An 18465-nucleotide genomic window follows, 5' to 3' on the forward strand; every position below is an offset into this window, starting at 1 on the left:
TTGCTGAAATTACAGCCATATAATACTAATAATACATTTAAGAATGGCTGTTAATAGTATAGCTCTTGTTATTTTGTAGGTCGAACAAGTTTTTGAGAGCTAATCTGAGAACTAAAACACATTTTCAGCAAATTTTTATAGGAAAATGTGCTTCAAGATCTTCTAAAAAATATTATTTTACAGATTAAGGACATCTCATACAAATATCTTTAATTACATTATTAATGGCTGTCTTGAACTAAGGGAATTTTAAAATTTTAAATAATCTCACCAAATGCTTTGTTAAAATAAAATAATGTCACTAAATTATAGCCCTACAAATCTTTATTTTTTCGAAAACTGTCTCAACTTAGCAAACGTTTTATTTGGAAACGTGCTTTTGGCATAGTGATCTCCTCTAAATGTGAAAGGTCAATTAGAAATTAATAGTTTTATTCTTTAAGACAGTTTTTAGTATCTATTTGGTGAAATAGATTTGAATCCCCTTTGGAATTGAACAGTGAAAGAGGCAACATGAAATTTGTAAAATGTACTGAGAAAATCACCCCTCCATGTAGGGCTGCCCAGGCTTTACTCTCTTCTGCAAGGCTGTGTGGCAAGAATCCCTTTTCTAATTTGATTGCCATATGGCCACACCTGCTGTTGTTTTTGGCCACATGCTGGCTTTTTCAGAGCTTTCTGTATTTCCTCCTTTTCCCATTAACTATTTTAAAAATTTGCATGAATCCTGCCCTGATTCACAGTGCCAATGTTGAAACAATTCAGCCTGGCTTTAAGGTGAAAAAGCGTATTATGTGGGATGTACCCATGCGTGCCTGTGCACCTATAACCCGCCTCATAGCATTCTGAGTCTGGCCATTCAGTGTCATTTGGATACAATGTAAAGCTACTGGTTAAGGGGAGACCAGGCCAGGTTAGTGAGACAAATGCTAGAGGAACAATTTATTATACTTAACACAATAAAGTCCAGCCTGCAAATGGCCTGATAGAACTGCTGTTGAAGAATATGATTTATCTGAAAATTGCCTTTATCCACCAAGCAACATTTATTTTGTGAAATTTATAATTCTGATAGGTCATTTTATATTTCATTTTCAAGGTATCTCAATTTCCTCGTTAAAAATGAACTTTAATCATATGTGTATAATCTATACATTACGTTTTTAGAAATTCTGTGACAAAAGACATGACTCAGGGTTAAGTCATGTCTTCCTAAGCAAGGTCATTCTGACCACGCTACACGTTTATTTCAATCAATACTGAAAATCTTTTGATACCAGATATATTCTGGAATTCAAAGAAACACTTGTCATATACTGCATACTTTGATTTTTCTTTTGCAAAAAAACATTATCTAATTCAAATGTCATTGAAATTCTTTTTATAGCATATTTTTTTCAAATAATAAAAGCAACATATATTGTTAGAGATATGATGAATTCTTACTGAATTAATACAAGTTTATTTGTTTCAGAACTCTAAAGAACTGGTGCTAACCCACAAGAATAAATGGTCTGAATTATTGTATTCCAAAATGTAAGAAACTTCATTATAAACGAATAAAGGTATTGATATCCCATAAAAAATGTCAATTACCAGTCCATCAAGTACTATCTTCATGTTTACTCACAAAGGAAAAAAATAAAATAATAAATCAAATGAATATCTCAGCACAGGACAAATTAATTTCTCAAAATAGAACAATGGAAAACCATACTTCTAAAGTTTATCTTCTACTGCTAAACTACCCGCCATTTTATTATTATCAGTCGTTTTGAATATGCATGAGTTTGCATTTAGAAAAACAGTAACATCAATTACCCAACATCCATAAATGTCACCCAACACATGTTTTACAATGGTTTAAGATACTAATTAATAACACTACCAAAGTGTAGTTCTTTATTCAAAGTTAGCATGTTTAATGTAGTGTCATTAAGATACTCTGGAACACTATATTCTATTATTGGTTTAATTCACTCTTACCAAAGTATTATAGATGTCTGACTATTAACCAAAGTTTTTTCAAGTAATGTTCATTAGCAACGGTTTCTGCTTCATTTTCCACAGGGTGCTAAATCACAGACTAAACTCTTCGTGGTGAGTATTAAATGTAACCAGTAAACAATACCTGGCTACTACGAGACCATAAAGTTCACAAGGCTTAATTCTATCAGGTTGTTTATGAGAATTTCTAAACTGTATAATATGCATCCTTTTCTCTGTAACATATGCTGATAGCTCTATATTTGTTTTCTATTTATCTGGCAAGGTTGAGAGAATTAAGAAAGGAATAAAGAGAAACAGGGCAGGAAAGAAAGATAGGAATGGGAAAAGGGACAGATACATACTTCAAGCATCATAAAACTAGCTCTAAACTCATTGCGTAATACGTTTGTTAAGGATTTTCTAAATTGCCATCTCCATCACAGCACACTCCCACAATTAATCTTGAAACACTTTGCAAGCAAGGGCATGAATCAGAGAAAAAGACTCACAGAGTGAAGCAGGAATGGAATACAATCAGAGGTGGTCAAGAGTAGCATCTGTGGTTCAGCTACAATTTTGGATCTTAAAATTAAAAACGAGCTTTAACACATCAAATACAGGTGGTGCTGTCTTTATGTCCGCGACATGTTATTTTTTACAAAAGGGTCTCACTATATCTCCAGCAAAATACATCCTACATTCTTATGATGGACTACAGAGCTAAGAACAGCACTATCTGTTATAATTTATTGATACTACTAAATGTCAGAGTAATTTCCATGTTCTCACCTTGCTTAAGTTAATAGGAGATGATATCATAAAAATTGTAATCATTAATTAAATGGTTGCTTTTAAATACAATTTATGTTATAATTAAAACGATGTTACTGATTATGAAGTTTATATTTCTTCGTTTTCATCAGCCAAATAATAGTACCAATTCTAATAAATAGTTCTAATTTAATAAATGCTTATATATGCCAAACACTTTACATACATACTCCTGTACATATCTACATGCACACACATACACATATGTATGTGTTTATACACATATGCACATACAGTTTCAAACACGACAACAGTCCCTCAAGGTAATTATCATAGCCTTCACTTTACAGGTTAGGAACGTGAAACTAGGTAAACTAAAATGACTTGCCCACATGCTGTAGTTGAGTTTGAATTTTATTCTAGTCTACCTGGCTCCAAAGTCCCTGTGGCTACTGAATGTTTCTCCACGAGAATAAAGATATAAGTGATAAAACAAATGAAGCTATAGTTTAGTTGATAATTACAGATTCTCAAGGAGTAGATGAGAAATGTATATGCTATACATAATGCACAGGTTACTGAAACATGTCTCAAGTAAAAAGATCTTTCTAAATACATGGTCATCTCTTGATGGCAGTAAAAATTTTATTATTAAGCAGCTTTATTGCAATACAGCTATGTGTCATAAATCACTCATTTAAAGTGTATAATTAAATGGTTTTTAGTATATTTAAGAGTGGTGGGCTGGGCGCGGTGGCTCACGCCTGTAATCCTAGATCTCTGAGAGGCCGAGGTGGGCGGATTTCTTGAGCTCAGGAGTTCGAAACCAGCCTGAGCAAGAGCGAGACCCCGTCTCTGCTAAAAATACAAAGAAATTAATTGGACAACAAAAAATACACAGGAAAAAAATATTAGCCGGGCATGGTGGCACATGCCTGTAGTCCCAGCTACTCGGGAGGCTGAGGCAGAAGGATCGCTTGAGCCCAGGAGCGTGAGGTTGCTGTGAGCGAGGATGACGCCACGGCACTCACTCTAGCCCGGGCAACACAGTGAGACTCTGTCTCAAAAAAAAAAAAAAAAAAAGAGTGGTGAAAGCATCAAATAATCTAATTTTACATTTTCATTGCACCAGAAGGAAACCCTGTACCCATCAGCACTGACTCCCCTTTGTCTGCCCTCCCATCGCCCCGCAATGGTTACCCCACTCTCTCCCCAGTCCTAGAAACCACTGTATTTTCTGTCTTTAAAGATTTGCCTACTGTGGACATTTTACATAAATGAGGACACATATAGTCTTTTATGATTGGCTTCTTTAACGTAATAGATTTAAGGTTTATCCATTTTGTAGCATGTACTTAATACTTAATTTTTATTGCCAAAAATATTCCATCCTATAGATATTATCACATTTAAAAAATCTTTTTATCATTTGATGGACATTGGCCATTTATGTCTGCCAAAAGTTTCTACTTTTTGGCTAACACAAATAATGCTGCTATGAACACTGAACGCTTCTATACAAAGTTTTTATGTTGACCTATGTTTTTATTTTTCTAGGGTAAGTACTTAGGAGTAGAACATACAGTAACTATGTTCAACATTTTGAAGACCTGTCAAACTACTTTCTGAAGTAGCTAGCTATACCATTTTACACTGCCCACCAACCATACATGAGGGTTCCAAGTTTTCCACATCTTCAACAACATTTGGCATTATGTGCCTTTTATTACAGCCATCCTAGCGGACAAAGTCATGATATATTATAAAATGATCTCTAGATGTATAATGATAGCTGCAGAAGTTATCATACTTCTTTGGTTCCAATAAGAACTCACGTTCAATATTTGATGTTAAGTCCAACATTTCATTGCATTTTGAAAATAACAAGACAGCAGCCTGATGATCTCTAATGTAACTCTGATATGGCTAACCTCTTAACAGAAAAATTATATTCAATCCAGAATTCTTATGTATGATGATAATTTTGTCTAACCATAGAGTTTCTGGGAGATAAAATAATGATGCAATTAACCCTCGGTCTCAACTGTACATACACATAAAAGATGTTCTTGGCCTTTAATAAAATAACATATAAACATACACATGTGCTTTCCAAGCACTTATCAAATGATTACCTTGATAGGTCAATGAAAAATACTTCTTCATTATCTATACTATTTCCCACTGGCCAAGCTACAGTCAGACATACCTGGTGATAGTATTCCAGTGAGGTAGATTCCTCATGCCAATAAAATTTTACAAGTAAGTATATTTTATAACATCACATAATTGCTTAGAAAAATACTCCAAATGAAAATATAATTTCTTATGAGTGGGTTGAAATGTTTAGAAATTGTGAACAAATATATTAAATAAATCTGTGCATATAACTTGCTGATACTATCAAGTTCAATGTTTCTTGGCTAAGCTCTTTCTTGACTAATACTATAATCCAGTATTTTAAAAAAAAAATCAATAATCACATTTCTACCCAAATGATTACGCTAGTTAGATAATGAAGTGAAAATAAAGAAATCTGGATGCTTTTCGCTAACAGAGGAGAGACTATCCCTTTCAGAGATGCTCTTAAGCTAGTGGGCTAGGGAGACAAATGTAAGATTTAATAGATGATTTATAACAATTTTCAGATCATAAAATTTGATTTCAATTATTTTTAAGAGCTCAGCTATTCTTCTAGTACTCAAGGATGTTCTGATCGATTATAATGTTCATGACTTAATCCACGTCTTTTAGAAACCCCTTATCAATTTTCTAGCTTAGATTTTCTCTCTTAGGCAATTCTCTGGGCTTGGTGTCCTCTCTTCTCCTGTTATCAGTTCTAATGCCTTCTTCCAATCAACCCAGGTAGTAACCACTGTTTTTTAATTGTATACATGAGATTGTGAGGAAAATGCTATAAACTATTAATGTGATTTTTTTCTTTAAATAAAAATTAACTGTTCAAACAGTTTGCAATTTTTGGTAATATTGCGGTAGTTAAAGTTTAAATGAACTGATTAAGTTTCAGGTCATAAAACCTAAGTATTTAGTACTGGATTTCCAAATCTTTCCTATTTGAATTATTGTTAAGTTAATGCCAGCCTCTGCTATAATTTTCTTCTGATAGTATCACATTGGATGGCTTTGCTGAATGTCCACACGAACAACAGTATGGGAGACAAAAAGAAGATACAGAAAGAGAGATGAAATGGAAATAAATGCCCACGATTAACAGTACAATTTAGACCTGTGGTTCATTAGCAGAAAGTGATTTTTTTAAAAAGAGACTATTGGTATTTTAGATGGATTGTTTAAATGTCTGATTATTGTGATCAAATAATTATTCCAAGTACATTCTCGAGTATAATGTCAGTACGGATAAAAAGGTTTCGTTAAACAAACCTCGAAAAATAATGGCTCTCTTACAAACATCGCAAATTGATGGCAAACTAAGCAGCTTCTCAAAGTAAAATTATGTATGCTTTGTGTGTGTGTGTTTTGTACATAATAATAAATTCAACAGCCCTAATAACATTTCATAGAAAACACATCACTTAGAGTGTATCTAGAATAAAACCAGTGAATGTAAAATAGCTGACAATATTTCTCTGAATTCTGGCTAATTCCAGTTTATTTTAGACTGTGTACTGTACATATTTATATTTAAAAATCAATGTAGGGTATAGGAAGGTAACATTAGCAAACAAATGTGAGATAGCAGAGTTTCATGCAAAATGAGTCATATTGTAAGGGAGTGGGAAACGCCATATGAAATAAAGAAATAAGCAACAGTAACAGAAACTGGAACAATAAAGACAGATTTGATCATAAGGAACAAGACATATAATTCTATACGTAGAAATCTTCCAGGTTGTGTAAAAATTCATTGCTTATATTTTTCTTTGGGAAGATGTCTTGATTAAACCCTGATGGAAACATGATCCATTCATTTTTGCTTCTCAAGTAAACACTAATGACGGATAACAGTTCTCTTTTCAATACCTGAGTCTTCAATGGGCAAAACAGCACTGTATAGAGAATGGGCTGGATGAACTCCTCAACGGTAGGAGTTTTAACATTTTTTCCATGTACTCTGAAGGCCTTTCTGTGGATAATTTATTTAAAATGTACAAAAACCAAGATACTAAAATGCTTTATGCCTACCTGTGAAATAACTTTATTGTAATTTTCCCTATCCTTTTCTCTTTTTCACATATCCTCCCTTTTCTCTATATCTGTTTTGCTTCTCCATCATGTTGAGAAAAATCGTAATCACAAAACTAAACAATTATTAAGGTTTGTTTTAAATCAGTGCCTAGGAAATAAATTAGCCTCTTTTCCCACTCAGTAACAATGTCAGTATTCGAGAGCTTCCAGTCAGGCATGGTGCAGGAAATTAAAGCAATGATGGCCAAAGTTTTAACAAAGTCACAAGAGACTACATATTATTGATTCTAAGAAAAGATAGATTACTACTCTCCAGAAAATGACATCGATCTCAAAATAAATGACTAAAACACGAAGCAAACAAGCTCAGTCAATTGAGTAACAGGAATATTTGCAAATACCTGAGGAGGAAAAAAGTTAACATAAAACAACAACAAAAGGCAAATCAGGAACTGCAGGACAGCAAAATTGAACTATTTCACAATATTTGAAATAGTATAAGGTCACAAAGAACTACACCACTCGACTTAATTTCTTAGTGGGAAAATACATTAACCAAATGATCTAAGGGGAATGACTGCTAATGGATTTCTTTTGAGTAGATGAAAATAGTCTAAAACGAGATCGTGGTAATGAGTGCATAACACTGTGAACATCCTAAAAACAATAGAAGTATATACTTTAAAAGAGTGAATTTTATGGTATGTGAATTATAACCATAAAAGTGTTATATAAAAAAAAACTGATCAATCTAATGCCCTTCCCCCTAAGATGTCTTTAGTGGCAACCTTGGATAATATACATTTTTTTCTAATCCTCATCTGTTCCACAGTCGTCACTGAGATCCACAGAATGAACTCTGACTTGGCTACAACTCATAAAGGTTAAAGAATAGTTGTTAGTTACATTTAGAGTTTAGACAAATGGCTTTATACAGCCTGTCACTATAGTCAAGAAAAAAAACTCAACAGAATTAATGGTCTTCTTTTAATCGCACGGTTGGTGCCTACGCACCAACACCTGTGCTGTTTTAACTATGCACCCAATAACTGGCATCCTCTTCTTGTCGCCCTCTCCCTGTGAATCCTCACTTCTGGGAAGCACACTGCTTTCTCGATAGCATATTTGGGCTGCTGATCGCTGGTGGAAAGTCATGAAATTTGGCTTATTAACTTTCATACAAATTGAAGTTATCTAAGCTCATCTGAGCCTTCACTGCTACTCGGAAACCTTTTTATTAATGTCTAATTGGATCCTCAACACATTTTCCATAGTGTTCATTTCAAAGCTTTTCAAATCGCCCGTTCTCTGAATGTGACCTCACCTATTCACTCAACAGAAGTCGGTATCTTTTGCTTGATGGAAAAGATCCTCTGCCTCAAAATAAACTTTATCTGTCCTTCACAGTCATTTCAGAAGAGAGAGATAATTTCACTACCATTAAAAAAAAATCCTAGTTTATTCGAAATAAACCTGGCTTGGTTTATCACACATCTGCCACCATCTAGCTCTGACACCGTGCGCAAGGCAACTAATTTATCTGGTCCTTCATTTTCTCATCTATAAAATTAATGCCATGAACTTGGTGAACCCTAAGGCCACTTTTCAGTACTAAATCATGGATTTCCCAATCTTGTGTTTAATCTTATATCTTTCTACCTCCCAGGACCTTCCCCTTTCATTCAGCCCATATATATTGAATACAAATGAGGCATAAGGTATTTTTCTCTCCATTAATCTCCTCTTATCAACTCGATTCTTCTCACTCTAGACATGCTTAAGACTTCATCTTTTAAAATCCTCCTTCATTATTGTTATCATGTAAGTTATTTCACCATTTTTCAATCAAATGACTTCAGGCTGTAAATGATACTTGAAGACTCTACTTTCTTACTACTAATTCGTCTCTTCACACCTTCCAATTTGGTCTGCTTCCAACACTTTCTCAAAATAGTTATTGCAAAGGTGAAATGTTTTTTTCCTCAGTGCTTATCCGATTCGAATTATCTTTGATATAAAACACCACTGACAGTATTTTGAAAAACCATCTTGAAATTTTCTTCTCACTTTCCTTAAACCTGATTCTCTTTCTCAATTCTCTTTCTAAGGCTCTGCTTCCCTCTTCTCTTTCTCTACTTTGATTTTCTCTCCTGGGGCTATGGAAACTTTCATTCATTCTGAGAATCCCAACTGTTATATTCATGTAGATCACAAAAATATTTTTATCTGAACTCCTTTCTAATATGCTGGACATCTCTCTACATGTCTCACCAATTTAAAGTTACGTTGAAAATAAAATTCATCCCTATACCCCATGCGTAGAGTGCCTCCACCTAGCAGAAAAAAGGACAAACACAACGACCCCTGCTCCTATAGTCTTTCTGTTAATGATATAAAAAGCTGTCCAGTTGTTCCTGACATTGTCAGGAAGAAGAGAAGCCACCAGTCAAGGACTGTACTGTCCTTTGATAGCACAGAGCTTTTCATATAGCTAGTTCTTCATTTGACAAATGTTCCAATATCCTGAAAAAATATTTAAATTATCATCTCTTTATAATGACTCAAGATTATGATGCAGATATGAAAAAATTATACTGCTTTAAAACAGCATAATACTGAGTCTTAAGATTTTTGTTCTTTTTACATCATAACCAAAGTATAACCATGGACTGAATTATACCTACTTGCTGCTCCAGTTCCTTAATTTATTGCTGGGAGGTAAAATAAAGACCTTAGCTTCCAAGAAAATCCAAAGGTTTTATTTCAACTAGATTTAAAAAGCGACAAAAGACAGAAAGAAAATAATGTACTCACACTTTATCTGTTCCATAACTCCTGTAGTCTACTGCAGCCGACACAGCGACAATGAGCGCAGGCATCCCATAACCGACCAGATAAAAGTATTTCCTGCGTGAATGTTCACTCTCAAAAACCTCCACCAGCATGATGTATAGCTGCACCCCCTCCAGGAACATCCAGGTGAAGGCAGCCAAGAAGAAGAAATGTAAGAGGGCAGCAAAAACAGCACAGGCAATCTAGGAAAAGGAACAAACAATTCAGTCAAATAACGACCACATGGAATATTTGTTCACTGCCATAAAACCAAATTAAATATTCACCAAGACTACCTTAAAAATAGGTCTGCAAAACAATACTCTGGAGAAGATTCTTAAACTACAGATATTAAAAACGAATATAATTAAATATAAACTATCTTTGAAAGCATCATTTAACATTAATGATGGCTTATGGATGACAGCATAGCATTAGAATAAGGAAAAATGATAACAATTCAGGAAAAATTCTAATAAGAGCCTATTAATAGTTATTACTGAGATTAGTTTAAAGATTTAAAAATAGATCTCAAGACATTATTTCTCATGGCCATAATCATGTGTGTGCTAACACAGTTAAGTTCTTAAATTGTTAATGAAAGAGAAACATTAAAACTAAAGGAAATAAAAGCTCTTAAAATTAAGTAGCATGGTCAATTTCAGTCTTTTATGATGAGATTATTAATTAATTATTAGTAATTGCTTGTTTATTTCTTTCCTGCCTTGTTCCAAAAAGGTTCTAAGGTGATTCTGGAAAGTTTGTGCTGCACAGGTGTAACCAGAACTAAGTGGCAAAACTAATTTTGCTTTCAAAAATGTATTCTTTTGGAAATTAGTTTTTAACTACAAATAAATACTGGTTCTGAATGAAAAAAAAATGGATGTGGTTAAAGTTAAATGTTCCAGAAGTGCTTTCTTTCCTTGTTTTTTTGTTATTGTACTAAATATTGATCTAGACGAGCTTGGCAAAAACAACAAAAAATGGTAGCCAGCCCTTATTTTTGTATGTTTTCTAATGTACTACTAGTTTCAGCTGACCATGTATTAATTTCCTATTCTTATGTCAGTTCCTGAAATTCTCACTCCTTTGGGTTCTTCCTTTTTATTGGAAGTCCTGACTAAAATCTATAGCTCCTACTAGAAAAGATCAACGAGCTTTTAGAAATTATCAGAGTAGTACAGATTCATTGATGAGTATGATCCTTAAGAAAGGAGACACAGGGCAGTCAGTTTCCCCGGGTTAGAGAGATGGCAATGAAGGAAAGATGGGGAAGTCAAGTGTCAGAGGCATGGAAATCAGGTCCTAAATGTGGGGTGCGGAAGAGGACACCTCCACAGTAGTAAGAGTAAAGACAAGTTTTGCTGAGCTACACTCCACCCGTGATTTGCATATCAATCATTGTTCATTATATTACTTGTCAGAATTCAGTTTTGTGCAGTATGCAATGTTTGGTGGAGTTTTTCAGACCATATGTAACATCAGGAAACAAAAATAAGAATAGGGTTTCTAAATGAAAAGAAATCACACAGTATTTGAATCGCAAGCTAACAAGAGAATAAAATGATATCTTCTTAGAAAATAACACAAATTTTCCATTTCTTGTTTTTTAGAGTTAGAATTTCAACTATTAATTTTTGTTAGCACAAGGCTTTACATTTGGGAGGAAAGTAATGTGTACTTTGATTGCTTATTCATAGGTATGCATTTATGAGAAAAGCTGTCACATTGGTATATGATACCCAATTAAAAATATAACCACCATAATTGTACCCTTTGCAGTCATTAATCATGAATGTGTAATCATAAACATGAATCCAAATGCATTGTTATTGTAAAGTACTCCATACATATGGGCACACACCACAGAACAGCATTAAGTGAATGAACTATTTATTATGCTTTAAGTCTTCTAAAAAATGAAAGTTTTCTGCTCCTTTGCAATTTTAGTCATGAGAACAAACTTGTACCATGCACATAAACCTTAACTAAAACTTCATCTCAAAAATTATAAGTGGGCATAAAATCTGTGTTATACATTAGATATTGTCTGTTATTTATATCTTCTGTTTGGTTTTACCAAGAACAGTTGATTACTGTGGTTACTTTTCTTTTTTTCTCTTCTTTTCCTTCCTTCCTTGATATGACTAAATGTAGGCAGTAGTAAAATACAAAGTTGGCACTTAAAGATGTTTCCAGAACTCAAGCAAATAAAAAGTGCCAAAGAAAATTTCGGAAGAGTTCATATATTCTAAAAATTACCTGCAGCTTGTACTACTTTACAAAACATGTCCATTAGAAAACTCTTTTAAGACATGCAGATTTTAATTTAGTGTCTGGTTTTTAAGGTGTATTATAAGCTTATAAAATAACAATTATATCTGTTAAGAAAAGATGTTCCTCCATTCTCTAAACAATTTTATTAAAGTTCCTTCAATACTTAGCTCTGTGATTCAAAAAATAAAATAATGATGATATATGGTTATTTAGAAAGACAAGTTTTTAAAACAATTTCTGAAGCAGTGTTTTACATCTCACTGCTGATAGGAATGCAAAATGGAATAGCCACTTTTTTGAGGACAGTTTGGCAGTTTCTTACAAAACTAAGCATACTCTTACTATACAATCCAGCAATTGTGTTCCTTGGCATTTACCCAAGGGAGTTGAAAACTTATGTTTACACAGAAACCTGCACATGAAGGTTAACAGCAGTTTTATCATAAATGCCAAAACTTAGAAGCATCCAACATGTCCTTCAGTAGGTGGATGGATAAACAAACTGTGATACATCGTATAATGGAATATTATTCAATACTAAAAATAAATAAGCTACCAGGTAATGAAAAGACAAAAAGGAAACTTAAATATATATTAGTAAGTGAAAGACACCAATCTGAAAAAGCTACATACTATATGAATCTAATTATATGACATTCTGGAAAAGCCAAAACTATGGCGACAATAAAAGAAAAGTCAGTGGTTACCATGGTTAGGGGAAAAGAAAGGATGAACAGCACGAGCACAGAGAATTTTCAGAGCAGTGACAATACTATGTATTATGCTCTAAGGGTAGATATATGCCATTATATATTTGTCCAAACTCATAGAATGTACAACATCAAGAGTGAACCATAATGTAAATTATGGACATTCAGTGATAACGATGTGTCAGTGTAGGTTCATCGATTGTCACAAATGTACCGTTCTGGTGGGGATATAGATAGTAGAGAAGGGTATGCATGTGTGGGAAATCTCCGTATTTTCTGCTTAATTTTGCTGCAAAGCAAAAACCACTCTAAAAACCAAATCTATATATATAAAGAAGTATCCACCTCTTCCGTATCATTCACTGCTTCTTTATGACAATGGGACATGAAAAATGGAAAACTGAAGAAGCTCTGAAAATTAGTATCTATCTTAGATAACGGGAAGAGAATGAGTATTTCTGGTATTGGCAGTACTGGAAAGCTGGAAGTAGAAAAATTCTTTACTAGTGTCAATACAGGTTGCTTACAGGTTGGTCAGTTCTGTTGATCCCAATCAGGAAGAGCAGCTCTGCTACAAAGAGGCTGATGCAGAGGTTCTTGTGGATGGTGTTACGGTCGCTCTGGAGCCCGCGGAAAAAGCAAAATGTGAAGATGCAAATCAGGAGACAAACAAGGGACAGCAAAATTCCAACCCACGTGATCACATCCAGAAGAAGGTCATGGACTGCATCACTGTGCTGGAAACACAACAAAAAAGCCATAAGTTGCACTTATACATAACCAGTTATAAAGTTTTATAAGGAACTGGATTCAGGAAATATGATTTTAATAATGCATGAAGTGTCCTCCACAGCAACCAGGAATAAAATAATTTAATTATTTGGATTTTCTATTCCATAGATAAAGCATTTAATCTCTTCTCTGAGGTACAAATCAGTTTGATATTCAGAGATGACAATAGGGTTTGCTCCTTTCTTAACTACATATATTTTCAGAATACAAGTAGTTGAAGCAAACCTACTTAATTCTGGCCAAGGATTTCAAAGTAAAACTTTAAAAAAAAAAATCTGTATAACTTTTTAAAACTAAATTTGGACAACTCCTGCTAAGGAATAGTATTTTAAAAATTAAGCTATGCACATAGGGAGAAGGTGTCTCAGCTCACCTAAGGATCTTTTATCAAAAACACAATTCCTTTGTCTTATAAATCTTTTATCAGAATTTCCAAGGTTGAGTCTTATAAGTATGTATTTTTGTAAAGACTCCCAGTTAATTCTGATGAATACCCACATATGTGTGCCATTTATTTAGTGGAGAGATCTAAAGGAATGAGGATAGTCATTGGATTTATATTCATATTGAATGGCTTAAGGAGATCAGGAAGTTTGATCCTCGAAAGGTTTTGCAAGAATAGAGCCTATTATCTGTAGACAGAAAATAAATATTCAGAATTATTATACCAAAGAGCAGCCTATAACAGACAGTAGAGCTAAGAAACAAGGAAAAGTTCATGAAAACTTCTGTACTGAAACAGCATGTTTTGGCTCTGTTAGAATAGTACTGTGAGTTCCATATTTGCTATGTACTTGGTCATCTATGATTTCATTTCTGTCCTTGTTCTAAGATTCAAAACTCTGTTTCCACTGTATAGTGATTTGCTTATACCCAAAACAACTTCTGTGAAGGTTTGGAATTTATAGTGGCTGAACACATTGATGTACCAAGATGGTGGAGCAGGGTTGAGAAATTGCCTGTCAATTCCTCTTTTCTTCCTAGGATTCTTCAAAAGCCCTAAATACCTAACTTCCATCAGTAGGGGAATGGAAAAATAAAGATTAATTTATGCAATGATATTCTAAAGAATAGTAGAAAATCAGCGTACTAGATTTACAGTTACAAATATAGATACTTGACAAAAATCTATTGGATTTTTTTAAAAAAACAAATAGCAAAAGGATTTACACAATATGATGCCATTAATGTAAAACTTTAAAATATACAAATCGATGACATTGATTTTTATGGATATATGCAAAAGTAGTAAAAGTATAAACATGTGTACAGAAAAATTTTAAGTTGACAAAAAAAAAAGTGTTTCTGATTGATGCTTTTTCAACTTGTAGATCATATGTATTGACTTTTGTTTCAGGATGGGAAAAGTTACCACATTTACTTGTCTTAAGTTAGCCAAACTTAAAAACATATAAATATCCAGGCTTCCTATTTTATTATTTTTCAAGCTTCATGCTTTCAAAGATTATTCCGAATGCAGAAATTCTTAGAAGTGAGCCACCATGCTGTAACCTGAATCAAAGCACTTCTCATCCTGCCAGGTATGACTTCACAGTTGTTATTTGACGAAGACCTCAGCTAGAACACTGCCAATGAAACAGTTTTGAAATATTCCTGCATAACTCTTAACATATTTCTCAGAAGGAGCTCAAATCATGAAAGAAAACCACATGAAATTTTGCTTTAACTGCTTTTTTCTCTAGAGGATACGACTAAAGCAGTGTTGAGTCTCTGATAGCTTAAATTACTTTTACTATTTGAGAGTGAAGAGTGGTTAGTGCTACCTAGTTCCCTGAACAGAGGGCTATTTTCTCTCTTCTTTGACTCAAAGGAAAAATGCTGTGATTAAGTATCAAGCACCAATGTTCAGCACAGCAGTCTTTCAAAATGGGAAAAATGGCAGGTAGAATACCTTCTCGAATGTATCGTAATGACCTAACACGCTAACAAAAAAAAAAAAAAAAAGAAGAAGAAGAAAAGAAACAAAAAACCAAAAAACTCCTGTCTTTGTCTGGGTAGTTGCATTATGAAGTGTATTTACTTTACTCAGTGCCTCAGTAGACCCTTCAAACACCCCATGCAGAGTTATTAGGAGAAGAATATCCTATTTCAAAGGCGTCAGTAGCAAAAGTACATAACACTCAAACACAGAACAAAAAAGTCTAGTGACTAATTCACCTTTCAGGTATGACTGCTTAGCTAGGAAACCATCAACGCCAAGCACCTATATGTATGCTATACTGGGAGAGCAGCGCCCCTCGAATACAACTCAACACTTGAATTTTATCAGTAAGATGAAAAGAACAATGAGCATTAAATGCTAATAAGAGACGTAAGTTCTAAAGAGCCTTCTTTATATAATAAGAGTCAGCCATCATAGAACTTCCAGGAGGTCAGTGTATGAAAAAATTAAACACCTTTCAAGAGGATGGTCAATTGAATGAAACTGCTAGGTATAGTCATAACGATGTGATAATAGATCAAATATTATTATTTCTGAGCTTCTGTGACTGTAAACACTACATAACTCAATCACCAATAACACTAAACTATATATTATTACGTACCCTGAGAGTATAGATAATATCCATCTTATTAATATTATATCCCAGCACCTAGTACTGTGCTTGACATAGAAAGTGCTTAAAATAATTTGGTTTTGAATGATTATATTCCTACTCTTCTTAGACCAAATGCCTTAGAGCCAAACACTCTTATGTCAGTATAGCTTTAGCATTCATTTAATCACTACACAGATGTTTAATAAGGTAGCAAATATTGTATGTCCAAGACTACGTTCCTCATCTTATTCTATTCTACCCCCACCTTCCCCCAAATCTGTTCTTTCCTTTGTTTTCCCCATTTCAGTAAATAGCAACTCCATTCTTTGAAGTGTTCTGGCCAGTCTACGGCCATACCACCCTGACCGCGCCCGATCCCGTCTGAAGTGCTCTGGTAGGATATATTGATTCCTTTATTTCTTTCACACACTACATTTGATCCAGCGAAATCTTGTAGGCCCTACCTTCTAAATCTGACAGCTTCTCATCACTTCAACTTCACCAGCTTGGTTGGAGCCACCAGATTTTTTTCTAATAGTTTCCTAATTGATCTCCCAACTTTGACCTTAAACTCCCTTCTCTCAATATTCAGCACAACGGAAAGATTCTTTGTAAATATAAATCAGACAATATCACTCCTGTAATGAAAGCCTTCAATGACTCCCGTCTCAATGAAAATAAACACCGAAGTGTCTACAAAGGTCTACATAGTCCTAAAATCTGCACCTCGTGACATCATTTCCTATCCTGTCCCTCCTTTAGTTATTCCATTCCAGTTGGCCTGCTCCATTGTTTGAATGTGTCAGGGACATTCCACCCCAGGGTCTTTGAATTTGATGTTCCCTTAGCCTGGAATGTTCTTCCAAAAGATATCTACATGGCTTACTTGCTACCCTCCTTTAGTGATTAATTCAAATGTCACCTTCTCATAGATGGTTTTTCTGAGTCATTCTGACTAAAACATCTTTTCCCCATTCTGACTCTATCTACTGCTTTTCCTGCATTATTTTCTCCTTAGCACTTACCTAAACTATACATTCCGTTTATTTTTCTCGTTTTTTTCCTGTGTCCCTCCCCACACTAGAAAGTTCCAAGAGAATAAGTTATTTCATCTCTTATGATCATCAATACCCCAGTTTCTAGACAAATGTCTGCAATGCATGTGTTGATTGGATAAATGCATCTCTCTTGAATTATTCCCATCTTCTACAATGGATTTAGATTACCAAGTACAAGTTGTACCTGCAGCCAACTACACAGTTCTTGGGACCCTTAGGTTCTTAAATTACCTGCTCTAAAATTTTTGGTAAAAGATAAAGAAAATCTGAACTGGAGAATAAGAACATTGTTGTATTACAATATTTTAATATATCCAGTACTGTCAAGGTGTCAAGCAATTAGGAAAACGGAGGCAAAGGTATAGATGTAAATAAGAGAACTTTAGAGTAACTTTTGGAGTGTAAAGATGTGGACTTTACCTTGTCATTCCAGTTTAGTAATTTCTACCTTGAGCGATGTACTTAACGTCTTTGAGTATCAGAAGCCTTATCAACATGGGGGTAAAATAACTGAGGGGTCAAGTTATTGTGATAAGCAACTAACATAATACATGTGAAAATAAGAAAGCAAATATTTCTTTTTTTAAGCTGAACATATTCTGAAATATTTTCATGTTTAACAGCAACCTTCACTTAACTCATCAAAAGTCTATATGAATGATATAGGGAGGATCAGAAAAATAATAACTGTAATAATAATAAATGTTAATATTATTTTAACTACAGACGACATTATTCCAACCAGTTAATGAATAATCTAATTTCACTTTATAACATTTCTAGTTGAGTTCATATTATTAGTCATATTAGTAGTATTTGTGCTACTGAAAAATTAGGGCCACAAAAATGCCCATAGCATTTGAAGAAGGTAGATTTTCACTTTAGAATAAGAGTCTCATCTTCATTACTGTACAGTTGTGCTTATGACTTTTAAATAATAAAACAGGAAGAGATAAAAATTCATCTGTATATTTTTCCTTAAGTTATAACAAAAAGACAAATCAAGTATCGAACCAAGATTCACATTTAAAATTTTTTTCCAGGATCTATACCATAGAACAGTATAATTTATTGCAAAGTTTGCAATAAAGTTTGAAAAACTTATAAAAAAATGAAAATAAACAAAAATATCAAAAACTTTAAGGAAATTAGCTTCTTCAGGGAAGATGGGGAGATGCGAGGGAAAATCACAGAGGGGAATGGCAGGAATGATTCATCAGAAGATAGTTTCAAAAAATTCAATGATTCCATCCTCTCTAGAAAGACATTTTTATAATAATATTTGTTTCTTAGCCTTTCTATGACGTT

General features: G+C 33.9%; 1 protein-coding gene across 1 annotated transcript in view; it reads right to left on the reverse strand.

Moving 5' to 3' along the window:
• Window positions 1-18465, reverse strand: part of ADGRL3 (adhesion G protein-coupled receptor L3) — a gene marked incomplete at its 5' end in the record, with an annotated part of 558279 nt that overhangs the window by 102357 nt on the left and 437457 nt on the right. The window contains 2 exons of the mRNA XM_012653972.1: window positions 9742-9962; window positions 13274-13483. Coding sequence (XP_012509426.1) covers window positions 9742-9962; window positions 13274-13483 — 431 coding nt within the window. The remainder of the gene's footprint in view (window positions 1-9741; window positions 9963-13273; window positions 13484-18465) is intronic.

The sequence above is a fragment of the Propithecus coquereli genome, unplaced genomic scaffold, assembly GCF_000956105.1.
Source record: "Propithecus coquereli isolate 6110/MARCELLA unplaced genomic scaffold, Pcoq_1.0 Scaffold437, whole genome shotgun sequence".
Taxonomy (NCBI): Eukaryota; Metazoa; Chordata; class Mammalia; order Primates; family Indriidae; genus Propithecus; species Propithecus coquereli.